At 41.8% G+C, this 27,169-nt stretch overlaps 1 protein-coding gene across 2 annotated transcripts; it reads left to right on the forward strand.

Moving 5' to 3' along the window:
• The first annotated feature begins 6,787 nt into the window (after window positions 1–6,787).
• SLC25A30 (solute carrier family 25 member 30) lies at window positions 6,788–26,816 on the forward strand. 2 transcript variants are annotated; one of them, XM_005287168.5, is made up of 10 exons: window positions 6,788–6,954; window positions 9,033–9,133; window positions 10,587–10,734; window positions 12,199–12,293; window positions 12,635–12,720; window positions 15,080–15,175; window positions 19,366–19,490; window positions 20,087–20,222; window positions 22,617–22,697; window positions 23,700–26,816. In XM_005287168.5, exons 2-10 carry the CDS (start codon window positions 9,070–9,072, stop codon window positions 23,739–23,741), a joined length of 873 nt encoding a protein of 290 aa, XP_005287225.1. In that variant the 5' UTR covers window positions 6,788–6,954; window positions 9,033–9,069; the 3' UTR covers window positions 23,742–26,816. The 2 variants fall into 2 exon arrangements, with proteins under 2 accessions (XP_005287225.1, XP_008166758.1); XM_008168536.4 differs by lacking the exon at window positions 6,788–6,954 and adding an exon at window positions 7,152–7,921.
• Window positions 26,817–27,169: the final 353 nt, after the last annotated feature.

Here is a 27,169-nt window from a genome sequence, read left to right on the forward strand (position 1 = left end):
TTAGAGGTGGAAAAACCCCAGCCTTGGGTTGTAACTGCCCTATTTGAGCAATTTGTCCTGAGTTGGCACTCTCAGTTGGGTTCCGCCAGAACCGCATTGTCACAATGGCTTCATGAGCCAGGGGAGCCAGGTGTAGGCGGGGTCTCTCAGGATCACTATTGGCATTTCACCATCCCCAATGGTAATCCACCGGTTGGGAAAGAAAGTCCCTGTTTGCAGCTTTCTGAACAGTCCTGTGTTCTTAAAGATGCACACATCATGCACCTTCCCTGAACAGCCCACATTGATGTCAGTAAGGCATCCTTGGTGATTCACCAGTGCTTGCATTACCATAGAAAATTAGCCCTTTCTGTTCATGAACTCTGTGGCAAGATGGTCTGGTGCTAAAATAGGGGTATGCATGCCATCTATCGCCCCCCCCCGCCCACAGTTTGGGAAGCCCACTGCTGCAAAACTATCCACTAAGTCTTGCCCAGAATTACAGTCCTTTGTAGCAGGAAGTGGTTAATGTTTGAGTACACTTGCATCACAGTAGGGTGACCATATTTCCCAAAGGGACACTGTGTGGGGCTGGCCTGAGTCCCATCCCTCAGCCACTTGCCCAAGCCCCCTCCCTGCGGATCTGGCTCCAGCCACTTGCCCAAGCCCCCGACCCTGCATAGCTGACCCCAGCTGCTCACCCGAGACCCTCCCTGAGTGGGACTGTCATAACTATAAAGGGAAGGGTAACAGCTCTCCTGTGTACAATACTATAAAATCCCTCCTGGCCAGAGACTCCAAAATCCTTTTACCTGTAAAGGGTTAAGAAGCTCAGGTAACCTGGCTGACATCTGACCCAAAGGACCAATAAGGGGACAAGATACTTTCAAATCTTGGTGGGGGGAAGGCTTTTGTTTGTGCTCTTTGTTTTGGGGGTTGTTCGCTCTTGGGACTGAGAGGGACCAGACATCAATCCAGGCTCTCCAAATCTTTCTGAACAAGTCTCTCATATTTCAAACTTGTAAGTAAATAGCCAGGCAAGGTGTGTTAGTTTTTATCTTTGTTTTCTCAACTTGTAAATGTACCTTTTTGCTAGAGTGTTTATCTCTGTTTGCTGTAACTTTGAACCTAAGGCTAGAGGGGATTCCTCTGGGCTCTTAAAGTTTGATTACCCTGTAAAGTTATTTTCCATCCTGATTTTACAGAGATGATTTTTACCTTTTTCTTTAATTAAAAGCCTTCCTTTTAAGAACCTGATTGATTTTTCCTTGTTTTTAAGATCCAAGGAGGTTGGATCTTGATCCACCAGGAGTTGGTGGGAGAAAGGAGGGGGATGGTTAATTTCTCCTTGTTTTAAGATCCAAGGGGTTTGGATCTGTATTCACCAGGGAATTGGTGAAGAGTCTCTCAAGGCTACCCCGGGAAGGGAATTAGCATTTTGGGAGTGGTGGCAGCGGACCAGATCTAAGCTGGTAGTTAAGCCTAGAAGTTTTCAAATCATGGAGGCCCTAAAGTTCAAAGTGGGGAAGCAGCCTTGACAGGGACTGTCACTGTTTGCTCAAGTGCTCCCCACTCCCCCCCCCACGAGGCTGTCGCTGGTCACTTAAACTCTGCTGGCCTCACGCTCTAGGCTCTAGCTGGTCGCTCAAACCCTACCTGCCCCCTGCACGCTGAAACCCTTCCTTCCTCTTCCTCCCCCACCAGAGCCCTGCCTCCCCCAGCACGGGGCTGGCATCTCCACTTGCCCCCCCACACGTTCCTCCTCACTGCACCCCACTTTTTTGGCAAAAGTGGGCATTTATCCCCTTTGCTTTTGCCAACCGATCAGGTTAGCAAAAGCAAATGGGACTAATGCCCACTTTTGCCAAAAAAGTCGGGACAGGGCTTAAAAAAGGGACTGTCCTGGCCAAAATGGGACATATGGTCACCCAAACCTGTGGTGAATATCCCAACTCCAAATTGATTCCTGACTGACCAGTAGCAATCTGGTGTTGCAAGTTTCTACAGTGCAATTGCTACTCACTTCTCAACTGTCAGTGTGGATCTCATTTTGGTATTGCTACACTGGAGGGTTGGGGGTGAGCTCTGTGCACCGATCCAGAAATGTGGCCTTGCACATCCAAAAGTTCTACAGCCACTGATAGTCATCCCAAACCTGCATAACAATGTGATCACACCAGTCACTGCATGTTTCTTGGGTCCAGAACTGGTGCTCCACTGTTTGCAACTGCTCCATGGATGTCAACAACAACTTTGAATCACAGGTGCCAACTTTCAGCTTTCCCCAGGGGTGCTCCACCCCCACTTGGCCCTGCCCCACTCCGCCCCTTCCCCGAAGGCCCCAACCTTGCTCCACCTCTTCCAGCCACTGCTCCACCCTCTCCCTGAGGCTGCACCCCCACCCTGCCTCTTTCTGCCCCCTCCCCTGAGCATGCCCCACCCTTGCTCTGCCTCTTCCCACCCCCATTCCCCCCAGCGCCCATGAACCCATGCTCCAATCACCCCTGAGTAACTCTTTTTAGCCCCATGAGGCACTGCAAAAATTTCCAAAACACTCTGTTGTAGCGGGGTGGTCACCCACTCCTGGCCTGAAAGGGGTTAAAAGCCAGCCCTTGGAGAGGGCTGGGGCTGGGAGCCTTAGGCTGGGCTGATTGGGGAGGCAGCCTCAGCTGTGGCCACTCCCCAAACAGACCCGCTGGCCCTATAAAAGGCAGGGAAGACAGAACCTCATTAGTCTTTCTCTAGTGGTAGAGGGAGATGGGCCTGGCTGTTTGGGACCTGAGCAGAGTACCTGAGTGGAGCAGGGCTGGGGAAAGGCAGAGGAGCTGGGGAGGCTCCAGCTTGGAAAGCCCCAGGCTGTGGCCTAGCAGAAGGCCAATGGGTACTGGGGGTTGCAAAGGACAGCCCAGGGGTAGGCAAAGGCAGCAGGTCCAAACCCAACCTTGCCAGTGATAAGTAGGCTGATACTGCAGTCTGCCCCAGGGCATGGGGGCTAGATGGTGACTGGCAGTAGCCTTATACTGAGGCAAGGCGGGGATAGTGGGTAGGAGTTCCCTGGGGAGGGGAGACCCTGAGAGAAAGGGGTTACTGCCAGGGGGCAGCACTCCAGATAACAGGGGACTGGGTCTGGGAGGGACATGGGGGGGCCAAGCGGCAGCAGGCCACCGGTCTGCAGAGGGTGCTCCAAGGCTGGCAGAGCTAATTCCCAGAGACAACCAGCAGGAGGTGCTGCAGGGGTGAGTCCCACATGCTTACATTGTGCAGAATGGGGGCGAGTTCCACAGTGGGACAGCTATCCATGGTGCACTGCTCTCTGCATCAATACAAGTGCTCCTGGTGAGGATGCGCACCATTGACACAAGGACCGTAGTGTGGATGTGGATGGGCATAAGCCATGTAATAGCTGTGGCAGCTGTATGCCAATGTAACTTAGGTTGACATAATTTTGTAGTACAGGCATGACCTAAAATGGGATAAAGGTTGAATGACCTATCACCATAGTTGGAAGAGTTCCTCTGTATGCAACGTATTTGTTTACAGACTACAGCTGGAGGGTTATGATTGCTTGGGGTTTCTTCTGGAAGATTATTATTGTAGATTCACATGGAGTACAGTTTAATGTAATGTAATTTCCTCTGAATGCTGTAAAAGCCCCTTTCTTTGGAGATGTAAAACCAATCTCTCTACCACTTGGAGTCATTAAATATCACTTTGCCCTTTTCATGAGAGGTGAGCTGTTAACCTGTGTCCTTACCAAATTCCAGTTCAAGTAATTACAGCCTGCCTCCCTACATTACGCCAGCAGATTCAGTTGGCTATAATAAGCTACTTAACTTCCTGTCCTAAACTGCTGTGCAGCGTTTCTAAATAACTTCTGAATTCCTCCCCAGTTGTTGCTGCTTTTGAGTTGTGCTAAAGTAATTCCTATTTGTAAAACATGTTGGGACCTTCAGAATGAAGGCACTATATGTACTGTTGCTTAATACCATATATAGTGAATATGTTGCATGCCATAATGTCAGTGGCCATATGCAAAGAAGCATATTTATTTGGAATCAGTGTCATGTGACAGTGGTAAAGAATCATATAAAGAGTTGCTCTGTTCTAACACTGAAAAAGGTTCTTTACTAGAATAATAAAAATTGATCCTTAAAGCTTCTCTCTCTCTCAGCTTCACTGTGTGTAGAGCATCTGTGCAGAACCTTCCCCAGCCCACACATGCCTGACTTCCTGTGACAGATTTAAAGAAACAGAATACACATCCTTATGTACAGTGCAGTTCGGGGGGGCTGCAGGGATCATGGTCATCCAACTTTAATATGTGGAACAGAATCTATGTACCTATAGTTGGTGGTGGGGATGGAGCTGGAGGTGGAAGGAGGAGCGAGATCTGCTCCTCAACAGGGTTTAAATACCTGACAGACCAGCTTTCATCATGTGGAACAGTATCAGAAAACAAATCTTAATTGCGCAGGGTAAAATACCAGTCTAGTAACCTCTTGAAATAGACCTCTCGCAATAGTGACATGGGAGGTTAATTTTTGTCCAAGGTAATATAGGAATGAATTTCATTTTACCTCTGCTCCAGGAATTCTTGACACAAGCTGTAACGTTTTCAATTGTACATTTCTTTACTCAGCCAGGTCTGTTTTAGTTTTCGCTCTTGTGCAGGGCCAAGTACATTGCTGACCCTTAATAAATAATACACCCAAAAAACTGCACTACAAGGACATTATTGAGGTTGCAAAGTCAAGCAGTCAAATGCCAGAATTAAGGTTGGCTATGCAACCTTATTTCAGCCCCCTTGTGCATATGCATTAGGATACAATCTATAACTACTGTATATGATCACATACTAATTTTTTTCCATAGGAACCTTGACTCATTCAGTCCACATGGTTCCTACTCCGTGTCCTTGTCCAGGTAGTCCCAAGCTCCCCAGCTCCTCATCTGATCTCAGTCTCTCTCAGGCTCCCAGTCACAGCCTCCTTGAGCAGCCAGTCCCAGTTTTTCCCTCTCTACTACTCCAGTCCCAGTCTCAGCAGCAGGTTTGTCTCAGTGTACTCCTCCCCCTCCTCCCCCAGCTTTAGTCGCCTCTGTATTTGAAGCGGGAAGCTTCCTCCTCCTCCACACCGAGTGGGTCCCAGCAATAAGGTCATTGAGAGCACAAGAAAGACAGGTTCCCTTCTCTCAGTTCCAGTGCCTGCTTGCCCCACCCTACTCCAGAGCAGCCATTACAGGGAAAATCTGGTTTTGCTCCTGTGTAAGCAGGGGGAAAGGAGGGAGCATGCACCAGTCTCTCTGTGGGGATGGCGTATGTGCAGTCAGTTCACATATAGAAGCATGTTCAGTCACTCTGAGGATGGCACATGCACAGTCCTGTCCCATGCACAAGCTGTGAGGGGATGGCATATGCAGTTTGGTCAGTACTAGGAGCTGTGAGTGGCTTGAGGATGCTCAGTAAGGACTGAATCTTCAGAGGTTTAGATGTTTTTTAGCTCTGTTTCTACTCAGATTTTTTTAAAGGCTTATAAATTGGCCAAATGTAGGTGGATTTTCATGGGGATGCAAAAAGGCACGTCGCTGACACAAAGGCCACTCCACTTCCAAATTTCAAGTCCCTATTCCAGAGCATGGGAGTGCTAGAGCTGTTCAAAGAAATGGTCACCAGAGTTTTTTAACTTGGGCCAAATGTTTTTTCCCTACCATGGGCAGCGGATATAAAAGGCCAGGGGAGGCTAGGCCTCCCCTAACCCAGGCTGTGTTGCAGCCCATGCTCCGCCCCGAGGCCCCACCCTGCAGCAGGCCGGCGGGGGCTCCTCTGGCTGTTAGGGACTCTCAGAACTCCAGCGGGTGGGGGTGGGCAGGGCTGGGGTGCTAGCCTCCCTGAAGGGGGGTTTCACCGCCACTCATGTTCCCTACTGATTCTTGGAAATGGCTACATTGTTTTGGCTGAAATTTCCAAAAAATTCATCCTGAGACAGACTTCCACATGGAAAATTTCAGCCCAAACAGTTATTGTTTGGTACCAAAGAGGTACCAGCCCTGCCTGTAATAATGAAGGTGGTTTCTAGCAGTAGAAAGGGTAGGGCTCTGTCATCACTACCATTCCTCCTGCTTCTCAAAAATCATCTGTGTGCGTGCAGCTGTGTTGGCTGGAGTGGATGGGGCAGGACTTATTTAAAACTGTTCTGAAGACTAGCTTATAGCCCGCCCACTTCCCGGTTCACCAATACCGGCTCCTGGGGTTAGTGGTCTAAGTGGTCCTGAGCCCAGGAGCTAACACCAGTGCCCTAAGTGTTCAGTCAGCACCCATCGTCATGGGGTGTAAGCACAAAGGGTTGGGCTTGGTCCTCACTTTATCAACCAGGTTTCACTTGGGATTTGCTGGTGGGTACAGCCAAGCTGTGTGTATAAAAGAGGATTCAGCGGCAGGAGCCCACTGCTTTTCATCAGTAAATCTTAAAGTGTTTTAGCAAGGTCAGTACCATTATCCCCATTCTACAGATGGGGAAACTGAGACACACACACAGGTCTCCCACCAGTGCCATAGAACCCAGCTCTCCTGAAGAAGGGCATCATTTGCTTGGAGACCCAGGGGCAGGGGTCTCCCCTCCCCAGAAGAGCCTAGTGTGCACATGGCTGAGTGTAGACAGGCCTGTGGGGAGCGGAGTCGAGCTAAAGTTACCCCGGGGGCAGAGGCCGCCTCAGCTCGGCCGCGCTTCGCCCCGCCCCCGACTCAGCGTGAGCCGGCACTGACGGGCAGCCCCGCCCCGCTCCACCAATGGGAGGACGGGGCGTGGCTCGCGGAGGCTCGGGGGTTGGCGGTGGCGCGCGGGCCGGCCTAGGCAGGGCGAGGGCTGGGCCGGTGGTTATAAATCCCCAGAGCAAAGCGCTGCCGCGCGGTTCGGTCCCGAGTCCTTGACGGGGCGGCGAGTTGGCTGGGACCCAGCGGGGCGGGAGCTGCCGCCGCCGGTAAGCGCGTGGGGGGCGCTGGACGCGTGTGGCCGGCTGGGCTCTGGAGCGTCGCCCCGCGGCGGGGCCTTGCTGTGGGCATCGCTCCCGGCTGCTCGCGGGGGCCGCTGCGCCGGCGTCTGCTCGTGCTGGCGCCCGGGTCCGCAGAACGTCCCGTGCGAGCGCGCGGCTGGCGGCGCCGACGGAAACGCGCCCGAGGGGGCTTTTTCCCGGGGGCGGCTCGTTCAGTCCTATTCCTGGGGAGGTCACTGGGGCGCAGCCGCAGCGCGTAATAGCCACTGGCCGGAGACCCGGGTGCTGGACAGTGCCTGGTGCGCGCCTCCGGCCGGCCTTCTTCCCTCTCCTGAGCCCGGCAGTCCCGGGACGGCAGGCGCCCGCGCAGGGGTCACATTTGTCTTTACATGTTAGCGTGGAAAGCGGAGTGACTGACATTCCTGTTGCGCGCCCCCTCCCCCCTCCTTAAAAGCTTCAGCTCGGCTTTCTTGGGTGAAAGTGAAAACTGCCTCAGAGGGATGTGTCCTTGCCTCGGTGCCCTGCTTCATGGCATGCGTCAAGAAGCTGCTGCTGCTCGGCCTTGCTCATCTCCTCCAGTGCCTTCCCAGTTCAAGGGAGAGGACTAGGCCAGGCAATAGGCCAGGGGTTCTCAAACTGGGGGTTGGGACCCCTCGGGGTCACAAGGTTATTACATGGGGCGGGTTGTGAGCAGTCTGCCTCCACCCCAAACCCTGCTTTACAGCCAGCATTTATAATGGTGTTAAATATATAAAAAAATGGTTTTAATTTATAAGGGGGTCACACTTGGAGGCTTACTATGTGAAAGGGGTCACCAGTACAAAAGTTTGAGACCCACTGCTCTGGGCTGACAAGTATAGGGAACAAAGATGGCTTACTTTTGAACCACAAAAAACATTGGTCTTTGGAAAACTACTAACGTGTGCTGTCAGCTCTATTAAAAACTACAGTGATGGTGAGAACAGGATGAATTCCAATGTGGATTTGGGCATTGGGTAAAATATTTGACATCTGTGTCTAGTGGCTTTTTCTTGTACTGTGACAGTTGGAAAACTGGCATTACACATAATTCCTGCATAAAATAATGTGATAGGAGGGAAATTGAGTTACTTTGGGTCTGCCTTCAGATTTGCTGAGGGTCTGCTGCTTCCATTAACTTCATTTGGAGTTCTGGATTCTCCGCACTTCTGAACATAAGGCCCAAGGTTAAGAAGGCTTTTTTTTTTTGCTTTGGCAAATATAGAAGATACGCCGCCGTCAGATTTATAAAATGAATGTTGTCTATAGAGAACATAGGTCATGTATTGTACCCAACATTTCTCATAATAAAAGAACAAGGACATTCAGTGAAACGTAAATGCAAATATCTAGATATTTGTATGCAAATGTGGTAGTAAGCCAATGCTAACCTGCTTCTTGATTGTACAGTTAACTTTTTAATTGTAAAAGAACAGACCCAAAAAATTCAGTAATGACTAACTTAAAAATCACACTGGATATGAAGCCATAGTCAGATTAATATTAGCTCAGCTAGAATTGTAGGAACATGGGTGGGGAGGCACTTTTTTGATCTTAATAGTCAATCATTGAGCTGTGGTCAAGTGAAAAATTCTTTGAGTTATATACTCCTAAAATGATCCCTGATAAGTATTTGTCCTAGCCTTTTACAATCAAGGTATTGGTAGTCAGAACACTTGTTGAATATCCTGATTTGAATCTAGATGTGTGACAGCATTGTTAACTTTCTGGTAACCAGAAAGTCAATTAAATATCACATTGTTCTTTTAAATTTTCTGAAGGTTAATGTTTTAATTGATAATGCATTTGAGTTTATTTTAAAATGTTCTAAGTGTGCCAATCTTCCTAATGTGTAATACAGTGCTTTGCTGTATCAGTTTACTGTACAGTGACACACATTATAGTCTAGAGCTCTTGCTGCTGTAGTGTAAAAAAAAAAAAAAAAAAAGCATTTGCGGGAGGAATATTAGTAACAAGTTCAGAATAATGGGCAATATAGTTTTCCTAAAAATACTAATATTTTGTATCTTTCAAATACCTATTAAAAGCTGTTGCTGCCTCTTATACAAAGAAGAATCCAGAAGAATGTCGGCACTGAACTGGAAGCCATTTGTTTATGGAGGCTTAGCTTCAATCACTGCAGAATGTGGTAAGTAGTTAATCTTCTAACTGTTTGCATAACTTATTCTACATTAGGAGGTTCAGTTTCAACTCACAAATTTATCTAGTGTGAAAAATAAAATAGCTACTGCAATAGATTACTAATTTATGTTTAAAAGTGCGGCCAGAGGAACTTAAATTTTGAAGGGCTATTGTTGCTTTTTGTCTAAAATGTGTATTTTTGAAGTAAAGGAGAAAAATAGTCACCAACCCAGTTGATGATACTCAAGTGTTCTTTCATATTGCCAAATAAAAGTTTGTCATGTTAACTTGGTTTTTTAAAGAAAAAGGAATTGAGGAATTGTTTGCTCCAAGATATCCTTGAGTGCCCCTTAAATTTTTATTAAAGGGGGAAGTCTTGAATGCTGGATTTTGGTGTGTGAATTTGTGGCATTGAGATCTGGAAATGTGGTATTGGAAATAGTACTGATCTTATTGGCTTTAGGTCTCATGTGACAAACAATTTCAATTTAGTCTGTCGAATTTTTGAACAGAATTTTACAGATGGTAGAGATATAGAAAATAGAAATAACAGCAGTCAAGTAAATGGTGAACTAGAGTACTGCATCTACACTTATTTATATGAGAATTTTCATGGTTATTTATAGCTGTCCAATAGAGTATTATGCTAAAATATGGTAGTGATCTCATAACAGGGGTTAAAACGCAAATAGAGATTATGGGGGTAGATGTAAAGAAGCAGCCATTTCTTCCTCAGGCCTTGAGAGAATTTGTGTAACATATTTCAGGAACAATTTCTTTTTTGGAAGAAATAATTTTCTTAAATTTGTAGACCATAAGTGCCTGTACAGTTTCTGATTCCCAAAATTTTTGCCCTTGTGTACAGCTTGAAACATCTAACAGCAAAGTAAAATCATGATAGCCTTTCAATTCACTTAACATCATGAGTATAATTTAGCGCGCACAGTCTAAATCGGCCGAATCAAATTTTTCACTAACTACAAGTAACACAGTATAGCTATTGATGTATAATCTCACAGAAAATTAACTTTGAGAGTCTGCTTTTAAGCTGCACCCATTTAGAGCCAAATTCTGAATACCTTTTCTCATATAAGTAATTCTTGTTCATGTCCATAGTTGCACTGATGTCAGTGGGAACTAATCACATGATCAAGGGGATTTGCAGGTCCAGGCCTTCTGCTACAAACCACACAAACTGAAGTTCCTGTTTTGTCTCTCTCTAACTTGATATTAAAGCACAGGCTGCTACTGCAGAGCTCTCTATAAAGCCATCTATTATGGTTCTTCATTTGAGTACAAATGATTAGCTCTGTTAGCCTGCAACTAATTATATATTTTCTTTTGTCTTTAGAAAACAGAGGTTCTACGTTATGTTAACGTTTTCATTTACTATGTATCTGCTTTGGCTAGACAAATGTTTCATGTTAAATTAATATACGTTTTCCTCCCCTGACTTTAAGGTACTTTCCCAATTGATCTGACCAAAACACGTCTCCAGGTTCAAGGTCAAACTAATGATGCCAAATTTAAAGAGATCCGTTACAGAGGAATGGTGCATGCACTAGTGAGGATATGGAGAGAAGAAGGGTTGAAAGCACTATATTCTGGGTAAAATAAAATATACTTTATGTAACCAGTTTGCATTTGTGAATTTTGGGACCGTTTATGAAAAAATACAGTCGCATACAATAGTATTGGATTTTATAAATGTTTTTTTTTTAGTTAGCCCCACTTAAAAAAGATCGTGGGGGAGAGGCAGGCCACATGGGACAAAGTATTTGAATAGAAATGGTTCAGAAAATAGTGCATAATTTCAAAGTACAATATTTTTACATCATGGTAATTGCTACGTGTGAATGGCATCTTATCTTTAATAAAACTTACCCACTGTAGTAGAAGGGAGGTTATTCATAGTTCACTTTGAGATTGTAGGTGTACTGTTATAACTGTATTTCACAATGCGTTATATTTTTGGAAAATTCATCCAAATAGACCAATAAGATACCATATAACTTCCATGTAAGTTATTGAGAAGTCGTTTTTACTACTATATTGTATGATAAACCCTCCATCCGCTAATGTAAGTCAGGTATATCATTTCATATTCGTGATGGCAAAAGTAAATTTAAATCCCAACTTCATTTGCCAAGTGATAACCAACTTCATTTGTGTGGTATCCTGGGGAGTCCATTTGTAGGGTAAACATCTCTACTGAACTGATGATTAATACAAGCATGAACTAGCATAGAAATGAAGAATGAGTGTGATACGTTTGTATTAGAGCTTAGGTGTAGTAAACTTGTAGTAGCAAAATCATCTTATGTCATAGTATATCGTTGCACATGCAATGCGTCAACTATCACAATAGCAGTAAAAATCCATTTGGCTTCACTGTTGTGATTTTTATAGGTCATTAGATTTAAAAAAATCCTGTTTCTTATGAAATCAGTGGTGACCATATTTTTAAGAGATTTGTTTTCCTACACAAAAGTGGAAAAACTGGTATTCTTTCATTGTAGCTGACATAATATTGAAACATACATGTGCTGTGCATATTTGTATTCAAATGTAGCTTTTATACTTTAGTGACATCAAGTTTTAAACTCCCACTGTTAATGTCAGGCGATGCTTTCAAAGTACCACATCAAGTTACAGGAAATCTTAAATACTGTTTTAAAACATTATTCAAAGAGTATCTTTTGTTCTGTATACATCGATTTTTAGATTTTCAGCTAGTGGCCAAGTAGGAAATGATTGCTAAATCAGTACCAGTATTCATTATGGCAGTCACTGTGGTCAGGTTTTTTTCCTCCACCCTTTTAAAAGGGTTGGTACTACCACCGCACCTTCATTTCTTTCATACTTGAATATAATCTTTACTGAAAGCCTTCCCCCTATCTGTACTGGTTCTGAAATAATCTGGTTTAAATGAACAAACCTTTCACTTTTTGTGCATAACCCGAGTTCAGCCTATTCTACTCTAAAAATGTGTTGAATAAACCTTATTTGTGGTTACTGAGACTTCAGGAAGCTTTAAAGATACAAGTTAACTGCTTCTTCCTATTTTTATAGGATTGCCCCTGCAATGTTACGCCAGGCTTCGTATGGAACAATAAAAATAGGCACTTACCAAAGCTTGAAGAGAATGTTTGTTGAGCAACCAGAAGGTGAGTGGGTTTTTCAGCTTTGTTACCACTCCTTGTTAATATAGTTCATCTAGAGCTGTTTGTATTGTTTCCATATCGGTCGTATGATGCATACATACATTGTATTGTATCAATGAAATGTATGTATGCATCAGCTTCATATTTATTCATTGTAAAAATGGTTCTGCAGATGAAATTCCAATAAAAATTGAGCTATCTTAAAAAAAAAAGTTGACTTCGAGGGTTTAGCTCCTTACTTTCAACTGACTTTCATTAAAGAAGGTAAAGCATTGACTTGCACTTGATGTCTTATCACAGTGTAAAAGCCTGTGGCTGAGAATTTGTTTTTGCTTCTGGAATAGATGAAACCCTGGTGATAAATGTATTATGTGGCATTCTTTCGGGGGTGATTTCATCATCTATTGCCAACCCTACAGATGTTTTAAAGGTAAGTGGTGTTTTTTATCAAGTTTTTATTTTCAGCATAGGTTCCTTTGTATTCTTGAGATGAGAACAGTCTACTGATGATCATTGCATGCTGTGTTGTGTTGCTTTAAATATACTCACTTTTTGCAAATTACTTAATAGTTCAGACAGGTTCCAGGGGAAGAACTGAACTGTAGAAATTTCCCTCCAGGCATGCTGGTCAGCTGGAGGAATGCAATTAGATGAAATCAGTGTCCTTGGAGGCAAGGAGAACCACTTGATTACTTACTTTTTTTTATTGGTTCAGAGCACAATGAACTACTAAAGTTGCTCTTGCCCTTCCCTTGCCCCAAACTTGACATGTGCTGAAGCTGTACTCTAAATTTAAAAAATCTCTGAGTTGACCTACACTGCTTACAATGCTGTTCATTTGGAAGTATGTAAAGGACCACTTACCCATCACGGGCATCCAGAAATCTCTAGGTTGGAAGAAGTATCAGGGTTATAGAAAAAAAAATCCAATAGGTTAGGATCTCCATTGTCTCCTATGGAAAAACTAGTAGCACAATGCCCCTTTGAAACAATGCCCCTGCATGGTGCATTAATGACTTGAGCAGAGTGCCACCTAGTGAAATCACCAACACCACATTTTCAGCAACAGTTTTAAAATTTGTGGGTATCTCCTGTCCAAGTACTGGTAAAGTTGATCCTATTTAACTTACAAGATCATGGCCTGAGATTACTTGGCTGCTTCTGCACATGCTATAGTTTCCTGAGAATTGAGGGGGAAAAAATCTTGCTTTTTACATAGTGCCTAATTTTAGTCGTCCTTCCTCTCAAATAAAATAGAATGAAAACAAATTGTTTACAATTTCCCATTTCATAGAAGGGGTAGTGGAAGTATCAACAGAGGTAAGCCTTTATCGGCTCCATTCTGGAATTATAGTATACTATGTGACAGAGGACAATACCCTGGACAGACTTTAATGAATTAAGTTAAATGTCACTGGAGTTCATTGTATTAAAAATGCAATTGTTTGTATTATGAGATTGTGTATAACTTTTTTTAGAAGAAGGGTGATGCTAACATAATTCTTCTGGTTATTGGCCCTTTGAAGCTACCTCTGCAGAGCTTCATATAACCTAGGTCAAACTGGTTTCTCCAGGAACCAATGGACAAAGAAAGGATTTTTGGATGAAGAGCCTGGTTTTAAACAGGTTCAGGGCCATTCTAATCTGCAAATGGACAAGGTGGTCCAAGGTGGGCCCCAATCTTTAGGGAAGAGTTGAAAAGAATGTGGCCTACTGAGGCCACATAAGACTGAGCACTTGTTCTGAGTTGAAGGTGTGATGAACTTACGACCATAGGGAGCACTGCTATGTGGGTGGGGTTTGAAGGGCTAATCACCAGTCAGAGTCCTTGTTGTATCGTGGGGGTGATCTCTGGCAAGCTTATTAGCATGTATGTAGGTTTTAATGTTTCAGGTGTTTTCTCTGTAATGCTTTCTACCTTAAGAATAAATCTGCTTGCTAAGAAATAGCAGTGTGGTAACTCATAAGTGACAATCACACTGTGTACTGTCTCAGAGGAGAGACTTGAATCATGCCTGTTTAGACAGTCTCTCTTTTGCTGGGAAAATCACATGGTCAGGAGTGTATGCAGCCTATAAATACCCCAGTCAGAAGGGACAGAGATGCATGTCTCCACCGAAGAGGCAATGGTTGTGGAGCTGGAAGCCTAGAGGGGGGTGCCCTTGCTGGAACATAGAGGGAGAATACAGCTGCAGTTGCCCTGAACTTGTGACAGGCTGCATTCCATAGTGATGGTATGCATGCTGGGCTGGGTGACGCTATTAACTCCCAAAATTAGGGGTGAATACTCATTTGCTTGTCTCACTTACCATGAATCCAGCCATTTGTCCTTGAAAAATCAGTCTTTAATTTCAAATTGAAAAAGTTAAGTACATAGTCCTTCCCAGCTGAAACTCTCATCATATTGACCTTTTGTGTTAAGATGTAGCTGGTGAGTTCAAGGGAGAACGCTGTAATGGACACCATGCAGAAGTCTTCTGTCAATCTAATCTACATATTAATGCACCAATTCAAAAATAGCAGTGATTTGTGGTAACTAATTTAAAAGCTACACCAAGTACTAGTTCAAATTCAACTGTTCCAAATATAGCAGCTGTAGTCGAAGGATAGCTGATGCATATCTACAGATAGCTGGTATTACTTGTATAGTTAAGAAGCAGAGATCATATTTTGAAAATGTTTTAAACTGTTATTTTGCAGCGCCTCTTTGTAAGGTTGAGAAACTCGACTAAATTATCCTTTTTAGTGTTTGAAAACTGATAACTGCTTTTTGTTTTGGGCTGCCTTAGATCAGAATGCAGGCCCAAGGCAGTGTGATTCAAGGAGGAATGATGGGCAATTTCATACAAATTTACCAAAAAGAAGGCACTAGAGGACTATGGAAAGTAAGTTCTTCAACGATTACACTAACTCTTCTGAGGTCATTCTTGCAATAGTGCATTAAAAAAAATCCATTTACTATTGTACATATTGTTGCATGTAGTTCTGCAATGTCGGCCAAAATATAGGTACATGTTACACCAGAAGTTGTATGTATGTGTCTATTTTTTACTGCTATATTGCTTGCCATTCAAGGATTTCAAAAGCAGTTGAGAAGTATTAATGTCTGTAGATAGACTCATCATCTCTTTGGAGTATTATCTCCATTTTACAAAAGGAGTGTAGTGTACGAGAGAGTTAATGGACATACTAGGGCAGAGTTCAGATTATGTTGGCATGACCCTTTCCTCTTCAATTCCTGGTTTTCAGAGGTTTGAATGTCACTAAACTTGACATTGTGGAAGGGTTCAAGACATCACTGAGCAAAGTTAACTCCAGGTTAATGATGTTTCTTGTCAGTGAGCTTCCTAGTTTGAGAAATATTTTTTGTAGGAGTTAGTGATCATTTATGCAGTTGTAGTTATTTCATAGGTTTGCAGTTGAGATGCTACCATGGCTAGTGGTGATGTCTAGCTCATAGCATTTTTCATCAGTAGATTACGAAACACTTTACAAAGGAGGTTAACATCATTATATTATTCACCCAGCGGGTCAGTGGCATAGCCAGAAATACACCTCTACCTCGATATAACGTGACCCGATATAACAGATTTCGGATATAACGCGGTAAAGCAGTGCTCCGGGGGGGGCGGGGCTGCGCACTCCGGTGGATCAAAGCAAGTTCAATATAATGCCGTTTCACCTATAACGCGGTAAGATTTTTTTTGGCTCCCGAGGACAGCGTTATATCGGGGTAGAGGTGTAGATCCCAGGTCTGAGTCCCAGTTCTGTGCTCTCTACTAGGCCACATGGTATGTGATTCCTATTTACGCTTCCACCTTCCTGTGCACTGTTATAGTGGAATGGGGACAGTGGTCATGCTTTGAAATGTTTTGGAGGGTATAACTGCTGACAGGACTGGTGAGAGGACTCAAAACTATCAGGAGTTTGGGACAAACTGTCTATTACATGGCATTTTCAGTAACTAAGCAAGTGAGAGAAGACTGGTGTCTCTGTCCTTCACCACTCTTTCCCCACCATTCCCTGCAACATCTAGCCCCAAGCCAGCATCTAGCTCACCCTCCCTTTCCAGTCCCATTTAGCCATTAGTACATAGAAGGTTGTTCCTTGCTGCATAAATATGATGTGGCACCCTCTGCTGCATACATGTGATGGGCAACAGCTTACTGGAGGATTGCACACTTCCTTGGTTAGATAGACTGGGCCCCCTTTGCCCCTGCTTCAGGCGGGTTTCCCCAGCTTTCCCCAAACCTATCTGGTCTACCCCATGCAGGGGAGTTACCTTGACTCATTTCCTGGTTTTTAGAGGTTTCAATGTGCTTTACCTTGATCCTAGTTCACAAGGAGAGCAGAGGGGGCTTCTGTCCCCAAACGGGTAGAACTTTCCCAGATCCTGGCACACAGGAGGGGAAAATGGGGAGCTGACAGGCTCCCACTCCCTCTGATTTGAGCCCCCAACCGCTTCCTCTCCCCTTCCCTTACCTCAGCCCCTCCCCCAGTCCTCTGCCTCTAATCCTCCCAGCAATTGTTTGCATGTGTAACTTATTTTCTCCTCAGAAATAGTTTGAGCACCTTCTGAATTACCTGCTGTACTCGGAGTATATATCTTTCCCCCCCCCCCCCCCCCCAAATACCCTGGTACAAGGGGATTGTTCAAAATATGCAAATAGATGTTTCAAAGATTTCTGCCAAGTGTAGGTTTCAAACTTATTGCTGTGTGTAGCTCAAGTTCAATGACCGTAGCATGTCCCCGTGAGCCACCCAAGTCATGTGGAAACTGGCTGACTAGAAACCTCTTGGCTAGATTTTCTGCACGTGTACCTTGTAATCTATTTGGCACATGAACATGGAGTGCAGACCTCTGTAGAAAGTTTCTCTTCTTTGATCAACATTTTCAATATTATTTCCCCAAAGAGGTAGTGCCTGCCATGCACTACCTGGGAGAAATCTGGGGTATGATCAGAGCAATGATTTAAGCCCCATATCTGCACAAAACACATGTAGAATGTGTTAACATTAAACTTTCTTTTTTTTTTTTTTTTTTTAAAAGGATCTCCTTTTTTTCTCAGGGACTCCTTTGCTCAAATAACCCCAAATTTGGATACTTAACTCAGCTCACTCTTTGAAGGACAGCTAATTTCAAGGCAATCGGAATAAGTATGTGGATATTAGAACACTTGGCGTTAGCCTTTAAATGGGGCTTTTCAACCTTAGCTCTGCTATAAGTTATTGACATAAGTTATCCTCTCTAGCTGAAAACTGTTACTGATGTTGGTGACGATAAAAAATTTCCTTGGCACAGGGAATAGAACTCTTCCATTAACTCTAACAAATTAATCTCAAGTTATAACACTTACAAGGAGTATTGTGACAATAAGAACATAAGAATGGCCATACTGGGTCAGACCAAAGGTCCATCCAGCCCAGTATCCTGTCTGCCGACAGTGGCCAATGCCAGGTGCCCCAGAGGGAGTGAACCTAACAGGTAATGATCAAGTGATCTGTCTCCTGCCATCCATCTCCACCCTCTGACAGACAGGCTAGGGACACCATTCCTTACCCATCCAGGCTAATAGCCATTAATGGACTTAACCTCCATGAATTTATCTAGGTCTCTCTTAATTGTATATAGAATTTATTTTAACTGTATATACCTTTACTCGCTGACTTAAAATTGAAAGACATCTTTAAATATATTACAGCCTGGTTCAAGAGCAGAGCTGGTTTTGTTAAATAGCTTCAGTATGGGGCAGCTCACATCGTTAGATGAATGTCTGTGAAAGCAGGGACCAGCTGATTCTGGGGATTGGTAATTTGAATAGTCTCTTGATTTATAGTTTTCTGGTTCAAACTTAGCCCAGGGTGGTAGAGGAGTTGTTCAGTGGTCCGTTTCTTGTGATCCCGTGGGTTAAGGCATGGGTCTAGGACAGGGGTAGGCAACCTATGGCATGCATGCCGAAGGCGAGACGCGAGCTGATTTTTCAGTGGCACTCACACTGCCTGGCCACTGGTCCAGGGGCTCTGCATTTTAATTTAATTTTAAATGAAGTTTCTTAAACATTTTAAAAACCTTATTTACTTTACAAACAACAATAGTTTAGTTATATATTATAGACTTATAGAAAGAGATCTTCTAAAAACGTTAAAATGTATTACTGGCACCCGAAACCTTAAATTAGAGTGAATAAATGAAGACTCGGCACACCACTTCTGAAAGGTTGCCGACCCCTGGTCTAGGAGAATGGGATTTTATTCCAAGTTCTACTCAGAACCATGTGAACTTGAAGTAGTTACTTAAGCTGTGGACATCTTTTTCCCATCTGCAAAATTGGAATAATTTCTGCAGTTTGGAGGAATTGGGTATTAACCATTTAAATGGTGTGGGAAGCCCTCTGTAAAACATGTTATGATCCGCTGATGAAAAGCACGACAGTGTTTAAAATAAACTGTACTTGGCATTAAACAATATTTAATGAACTTGTATCTTAGTGTGTCATGGACTGCCTCGTAAGCCATTCATGATTACAGAAAATCTCTGTGGCCACTACTGAAATTCTATGTATGAAAAATATTTGCATTTCCACCTGTTGAGAACAGCTAGTGGTTAGTCTTTGAAAAATGCAGTCCGTCTACTTTTGCTTTCCATTTCATCTTCCCCCCTCAATATTCTTGGTTTCTCTCAGCTGACTGTAAGACGAGCCAGCACCAGCCTGCCAGCTCTCAGCAGACTACCAGCAGCAGTCCATAGACTTCAGTTTGAGAACATCTGCTGTAGGTCATGGCTGAGATCTTGGTGGGGCAGTATGGGGAAGCTTGGATTGCCACTGTGCGTTATCTGTTCGCAAATTAATTCCAGTCACTAGGGTGGTCTGTCTGGGATTTTTTACAAGCAGTACATTTACACATCTTTATACCATACACCACTGTATTTTCTCAGTATACAAAACTTGTTTTATGAATATTTCCTAGGTGCTTTTAATCTAAAATGTAATGCTATTTCTGAATTATCTTCAACCAGACGTAAAAATGATGCAGTTTTTAAAATATCTCAAACATTATACATTTGTTTTGCCAGGGGGTGTCCCTAACAGCTCAGAGAGCTGCTATTGTTGTGGGAGTGGAGCTGCCGGTCTATGATCTCACCAAGAAGCACATAATTATGTCTGGACTCATGGGAGACACTGTGTATACTCACTTTCTGTAAGTTTGAACATGCATAAGAGTTAAGTTTACAAAGATTTATTTGTATGATTAAATCCCCTTTCAGAGGTTACACATTAATCTCTTAATGTTGGACTCTTCAGAGAATATAATTGGATCTCACATTTTTTTTTCTCACTATCAGTTGAGATGTAAATATACTTCTAGTGTATTTAAATGTTTACTTGTAGTATTATTTCAAATGCCATTTCATGCCATGGAAGCTAATAGTTTTTGTGCTATTTATGTATTTTTTGACGTGTAGATATTTTTATTGTTCAAAATACCTAAATTAGGTGTGTATATAAAGGCTGAAACTAAAATGTGTTTACTACTCTGAAAATATCAGGATGGATTTTTAGTGTGAAACTTCTTCCTCTGTGTGTGTGTGTGTGTGTGTATGTAAAACAAGTCTTAGCTTGTGATATTTTTTTTCAGGTAAACTAACTGAAAAAGTAGTTTATTAATAGAAGTGCAAATGCAACTTTTAGCTATAGCATAGATATTTTTAATTTTCCATAAGAGGGGGGTGTTTCTGTATACTTCGAAGTTGCTGGTAGTAGGTCATATTTTGATAATGGTTTATCTTTCATTAGCTCAAGCTTCACCTGTGGATTAGCTGGAGCACTTGCATCAAATCCAGTTGATGTTGTGAGGACACGGATGATGAATCAGAGATTTCAAGATGGAACACATTCAGGGTACAAGGGTACTTTGGATTGCTTGTTACAAGTAAGTACAAAGTGTATAGCAACTAGTGATAACTTTTATACAATCGTGTGATATCAAACCTGAATTAGAGGGTTTTCTGCATTGTGGATAGAAATTGTTAGCTGTTCTAGAAAGCCACTTCTGTGGTGTAGGAATTATTTTAGAGAGAACTCTGGGAATAATCCATTTTAACTTTTGAACTTGCTGTGCCATGTGCATCTTTTAAAATTTTGGACTCCAATCATGCCCCACCTCTCCCACCTTCTGCTGTGTAAAAACTATTCTGTGTTGATGGAAAGCAAGGAGGTCTGTCTGCAGCATGGAGGAACATATATGCATTTGTTCCTTCTGGTATTTAGGTCAGGTATACTAACGTGGAATTCTTCTGATATGAGCACACTTTTTAAAAAGGTAATGAAAAACTTACCATGAAAATAAAAATAATTAGGAGTATGGAACAGTTTTTCCATACAAGGAGACATTAAAAAGACTGGGACTGGTCAGCTTAGAAAAGAGACAACTAAGGGGGATATGATAGAGGTCTAAAATCACAAATGATATGGAGGAAGTGAATAGGGAAGTGTGATTTACCCCTTCACATAACACAAAAACTAGGGGTCTCCCAATGAAATTCATAGGCAGCAGGATTAAAAAAAACATAAGTACTTCACACAATGCAAAGTCAACCTGTGGAGCTCGTTGCCAGAGGATGTTGTGAAGGCTAAAAGTAAAACTGGGTTCAAAAAGAATCAGATAAGGTCATGGAGGATAGGTCCATCAATGGCTATTAGCCAAGATGATCAGGGATGTAACCACACGCTCTGGGTGTCCCTAAGCATGCAACTGCCAGAGCCTGGGACTGGACTATAGGCTGGATCACTTCAAATTGCCCTGTTGTCTTCATTCCCTCTGAAGAGTCTAGCACTGGCCATTGTCAGAGACAGGATGCTGGGTTGGATAGGCCATTGCTCTGACCCAATATGGCTGTTCTTAGGGTCTGATGTCTTGTCATTAAATGTTGCTTTGTGTTTTTAAAATGTATTTGTAAAGGTTCATGCTAAAAAAAAAATCACCTTTATGTAGCCCAAATAGCAACAGGAAACATGGATATGTTTGTGCTGCAAATTAAGGGGCAATTAGTGTTGGTATGCCTATCTATGCTATAACTTTAATTTAGTACTGGTAACAGTGGCAATGAAGATATGGTAGCATGGACCTTGGTGCGAGCTAGCTGCTGAAGTACATACCTAGGATCCCCAGTGGGCTTGTGCTGGGATGGCTAGCCCATACTGTCACATCTTAACTGTTACCCTCACTAGCTAAATCAAAGCCAGTGTGGGTATGCCTAGCCCTGCTACATTTAGTCCTTAATTTGTGGTGTGGACATACCCTGTGTGACAGATTTCAGGTGTGGGTTTCCTAGTCTTCACTGAGGAAGTTTAAACAGAGCAATGGGGAACCAACTTGCTGTTTGGGTTCACAATGCTGCATGGGAAGTTAAATCTCCCTCCAAAAACTTTGCAGTGCAAGCTGTTTTAAAAATATACTAATCTTTCCCCATAATTCATAAAACCTAATTATTCTTTGTATGTAGTGGATGACTGGGAAGGGAAAATTGTGGGCCCAGTGTAAATGAAAGATCCCTTTTTAAAATAACATGACATAAAATTGTCTTTGAAAATGGAAATTATTTCTTCAAGAAGACTTGAGTTTTTGCCTATAGTCCCATATTCATCTGCTCTGTTTGAGTCTAAATGAAAGTTGTATGTTCAACATTTGTGAGAGCAGCTGAAACTTTTCAAACTTCAAAAATGTGGGGAAAGATTTTCAAAAAACAATCTTAAACTTTTTTTGACTAGGTCTGATTCTTAAAATTATGTCTAATATTTCATGTTCCTTTACTGGACAAAAATAACCCTCACTGGGCTTCAATTTAGTTTGTAATACCTCTTTACTAGTAAAGTTAAATTAGTACTATAATGTTGCTGTCAATGTGGATTTAATTTACATATAGAGCAGTGAAAATTGTTGTGGTTAAAGTAAGATCTTAACTTACTCAGTCTGATGTTGGAAACTCCTGCTGTCCTATTGCTGATTCCACAAGAAGGTCACTGATCAGCAGGTTTAAATGCCAACCTCCCCCTGAAAGGTTTTGGAGAGGGAGAGTCATGATTCTTGTCTTTGTCCAAAAACTGGATGGGCAGTAATTCTGCAACATTCCCAGTCTGAGTTGCTATGAGGCAAGAGACTATTACTGTGAATTGAACCAAGTGTCTTCCTCCTGTGGTAGCACAGAGCACCTTGTAATGGCGTTCATTATGTAAAGTATTAGCTGTTCTTTGAATATAATCTTTCAATGAAAGTTTTGTGTCACTCTTTTGTCATTCATATGTGGTTTTAAAATATTTGTTTCAGACATGGAGGTATGAAGGCTTTTTTGCTTTATATAAAGGATTCTGGCCAAACTGGTTGAGACTCGGTCCTTGGAATATTATCGTATCCTTTTCAGAAGTGTTTGGAAATATTTATTAAACTCTTTTTTTTGTGATGAGCAGTGGGCATTGAGTAGAGAGACAATTGACTAGTGAATTGTGCTTCATATAAAACATTTGGTGTAACTTGTCAGCATAAAAGTAAATTTATTCTCCATCTCTTTATAAATGGAGTATTACCAGCACCTATTGTATTAATATTCCCTAAGATTTATACAAAGTTGAACCTCTGAATATAAACTTTTTTCAAAACACATTTTCCTTTAGCCCCCAATTTCCCATTTGCTTGTTTTTAGATTGCAGTGTTTAGTTAACATACTAGTGACCAGATCAATTAACAATTCGGGGGGGTTGCTGTTTGAGTCTATTTTCTGCATTAAAAAAACTGTTTGCAGGTGGTCACAAGATTTTTCACACCATTTTCTACCATATTATACAACTTGTACAGTAGACCACTTGCCATCTATTTATCCTTGCGTTCTCATTGTTTTGTGAGAAGCTAAGAGGCAGCTGTAATATTCCTTTCTCTCTTCCCACAAACAAGAATCTACACACCTTCATAGTTTCACCCACTAAGAAGATAGGAGGCAAAAAGGCTGTGGGTTCCTTTCCTATTGTGGCCTCTCTGACCTTTCCTCAATTCTAATTTGCATGTTTAAGGAGCTTGGGATAGACTCTGGGGAAGGATTAGGCTGCAGTAGGAGGAGGATCCTGTTGATGAGAATAACATGCACTGAAACAAGTTTCTCCATTTTAGCAGTTTGCTATAATGTTCCCTAGAGTTCTTTGTGCCCAGGACTATAGGGAACATTATAGCAACTGATGGAGAGGAGTGACTTGTCTTGTGGTGGACTGGTGGTTGTGTTAGGAGGCATTTAATGGGAGACCAAAGTTCCACAGGCCTGCAGTCAGTAGTTAAATGAATGTGGTAGGTATTATGCATCACAAATGTGTTAAACAAAAAATGCAGATATCTACAAGTGTTTTCCTTGACTAATTGCACCAGTTCTTTCTGACATATGAACAACTGAAGAAATTGGATTTCTGAAAGATGCTAGATTGTGTAATAAATCAGTAAACTGTGCTGACATGGTATTTGAACTCAAGGCATTTTTTAAAAATGCTCTTCAGTGTTTTCTCATCGGAGCATAGGACTTGCTGGTAAAACGCAGGAAGAGCATCAGAAGAACATTGTAAATCAAGACCATACATAAAATGATCTCAGAACTGTGGATGCTTAACTGATATACCAAATGCTATGCACCAATTATTGAAATAGAACCTAAAGTTGGCAATACTCCTCTATCAACTGTTTAAATGCTGTTAGACATAATGTATGGTACAACTCCAAAGGTTTTTCTGCTGAAATGTTGTACTTCTGGATGAAATTTTAATAGGAAAAGAGCTCCATCTGTTTGTCCAGAGGTAAGTAGGTAATGGAAGAGCCTCACTCTTTCGTCCATGCTCATGAAACTTGATATATTAATGTGGTCATAAATAGTTCTGAAATTGTCGATGCCTTGGAGTTCAAGTGCAGGACACTGAAAATTTTATTCCTAGAGACTGCAGGTCTTTGTAAAAATATTTGTTAAATGAGCTTCTGGATTCAGAGCACATTTCTGTTGCCGTCTATCATTTAAATGTATATGTAACTTGCGCTGGGAGCAATGAAGCTTCAGTTTAACATAACTTGTTACTGTCACCATTTTGCATGTTTGAGAAAAGTCTGGCATTTTTTAAGATACCTTATTCTTGGTCTTCAATAGAAGGGATTCTAACATGTTTCGTCAAGAAATTAATATCTATAGACTTTTAAAAATGTAGTAAAAATAGAGCATTCACTCTCCCATCTGCCTCCTGTGCAAGAGGGAATTAATTTTTCAATACTTGTTTGATTCTTATGAAGAGGATCTGCTTTAAGCAGTTAGTGGCTGTCACACATCACCTGAAAGATGCATGCTACACATTGAGGCTGTTGAACCACTGAAAGCTCAAGAAATGCAGATGTTTACATACAGAGAGCATACATCCAAAAGAGGCAATCTAATGTATTGCTACCTTGCTAAACAAGAATTCTAGGAGAATTGTGCTCATCAGTGTTGATGCTTTCATTTAGCAAAACGAGTTCAGTTGAAGTTACTTTAATAGAACTTCTTTTAAGAGCAGTATGAGTTGACTTCTGTGTAGGTTCTACTTTTTCTTTGAATTATGCAACAAAACTTTCTGCCATAAACTAAAGAAAATTAGTATCAGGATTACTGTATGAATGCAATTTATTCAGTTACAAAAGCATGGGAGTGAATGCCTGTTCTGGATCCACTGCGGCTTGCAGTGTAGGATTATTAAGTGTACAGTTAGTTGTGGTGTATGGAGATTCCATCTTGAAACATTTGTTACAATACCTGCATATTCATACATTCCACTTAAAGCAATTCATGTTCTAGTGTGGATTTAACTCTTAATATTTCAATGTTTAAATGGTTGGTTTCAAGATGCACAAAGTAGGTATTTTTTAAATGCACAAGGCACTTTTCTTCTGAAAATACCAAGCGTTAAGGTAAAAGCATTACTTTTCAGTGTTTCAATATTTTTAAGGCAAAAATTATGATGCATAGGTATGCTCGTGTGTGCTGTCTGTATTACTGCAATTCTATTTTTGTGTAGAAAACTTTGTAAAATATTTTTTGTACAGAATGTAAAACAAAATTAAGGATATATCATTTAAACTTTTTAGAACTTAAACACTTTTTAGAATGAGTAAAATGCATTGTCGCTGTGTTGAGGGACATTTGCTTACAAATGGAACCTAGGGATCGTTCTGAGGCATTTGGTTAGAGTGTAATTAGAATGGTCAGTAAGAGAATTTTCTGCTGGTATTGCAAACTGTATGTTGTAATTCATCATTTAGCTACATTAAAATGGGGTTCCTGTAACTAAAAATGTACATTTCAGACAGTCTCAATAGGCTAATAGTAACGAATCATGTGGGAAGTCTGACGAGCTAATTCACTTCCAGTTTGATAGGCTTGTAGACCCAAGGGCTCCATGATGGTAGAAAGGGTCAGACTGTCCTTTGGATGTTCGGTACCCCCGGCTGCTTAACACCAGAATCTTTGATCCCAATTGGAATACCTTTGTTTGCAAAGGGTTGCTGTGGGTAAAATGGAAATCCTGACCGTAACTACGAGTGTTTAGAAGTCCTCACAGTTCAGTGTCTCTTATGCTGCCCTGATGTTAAGGAAGAATTAGTGTTCCCCAACCTTTTCCAAACCATGACTCCATTTTACAACAGAAAAGTCTTGGGACCACATTCCCATCTAACTATAGAGAAAAGGAATGTTTGCAGTTTCCCAGAGTGAGATCCCATGCCACAGATATTGAAAACACTCGCTTACAATCCTAAATGGCACGAAGGCATCAAAATAGCCTTGCCAAGGCTCTTAAACAACTTCTCTTAAGGAAAAGTCTGTGGGGGAAAAAAGACATTTAAGCTAAGTTAAATGTTTGAAATTATCAGTTGTAATTGTACTTTCACCTACACATTCGTATTAATAGTATGAGCCTCTTGCAGAAATGTTCTATTTTTCTGGTATGACTGAATTCTCAATGCTGCTTGATATGCAGAATAGTCAGGTTACCCCAATCCACTGTACCATAAAGTTGAGTTTATGGGCAGTGTATATGCAAGTATATTGTCTCATTTGCAGTAATATGCACCACCTGTCAAATGACATTACTAACCCTTCATGCTGCAACTTATCACATTGAAAGGGATATGCAAATATTAAGAAAATCACCAAAGCAACTATCTTTATTGTGCCAGAAATCATCGACTTATAGAATTGCATCACTTTGTTTTCGTATTAGATCATATCATTGTGTTCTGAAATATTGAACAAGTTTCATTCAGCCCATTTGTTACTGCTGCTCATAGATTTATTGTGCTAGTGAAGTTATTTATTCATATGGAATGTTACAGGGAAACTGAATGTTTTTATGCTTTGTATTCACAGGCCTTATCTGCATGGGAAAACGTGTCTTATTTCAGCATAATAAATACATGTGGGGGGAGAATGTAAGATGCTTTGGCCTGTGGGGAGCTAAAATAAATAACTAAACTAAACTCACTCGACTTGATTTTCCCATTTCAACAATGCTTATTGCCCAATTAACAATCAAGATTTGTGTGTAACTCCTCTTCGCCCCTAGATCTAAGTAAAACACTGTAATTTAATTCTGCCAACCTCCTAATATCGTGAAAGTTTAACCATTTTTTGTCTGTTTTTTTAAAATGTCCTAACTCTGCTTGAAGTAGGGAGATGCTGCTGTACTGGCTGGGACAGAAGAAAGCAGGCATGTAGGGACATATTTTTAAATGTACTTGGATGCCAATCTGCATATTTAGGCACCTAAATACCTTTAAAAAGCTGGACTTTAGTATCCCCCCTCCTCTGCTGGGAGACTCCAGCAGCCGAA

This window comes from Chrysemys picta, chromosome 1, assembly GCF_011386835.1.
Source record: "Chrysemys picta bellii isolate R12L10 chromosome 1, ASM1138683v2, whole genome shotgun sequence".
In the NCBI taxonomy this organism is placed as follows: domain Eukaryota; kingdom Metazoa; phylum Chordata; order Testudines; family Emydidae; genus Chrysemys; species Chrysemys picta.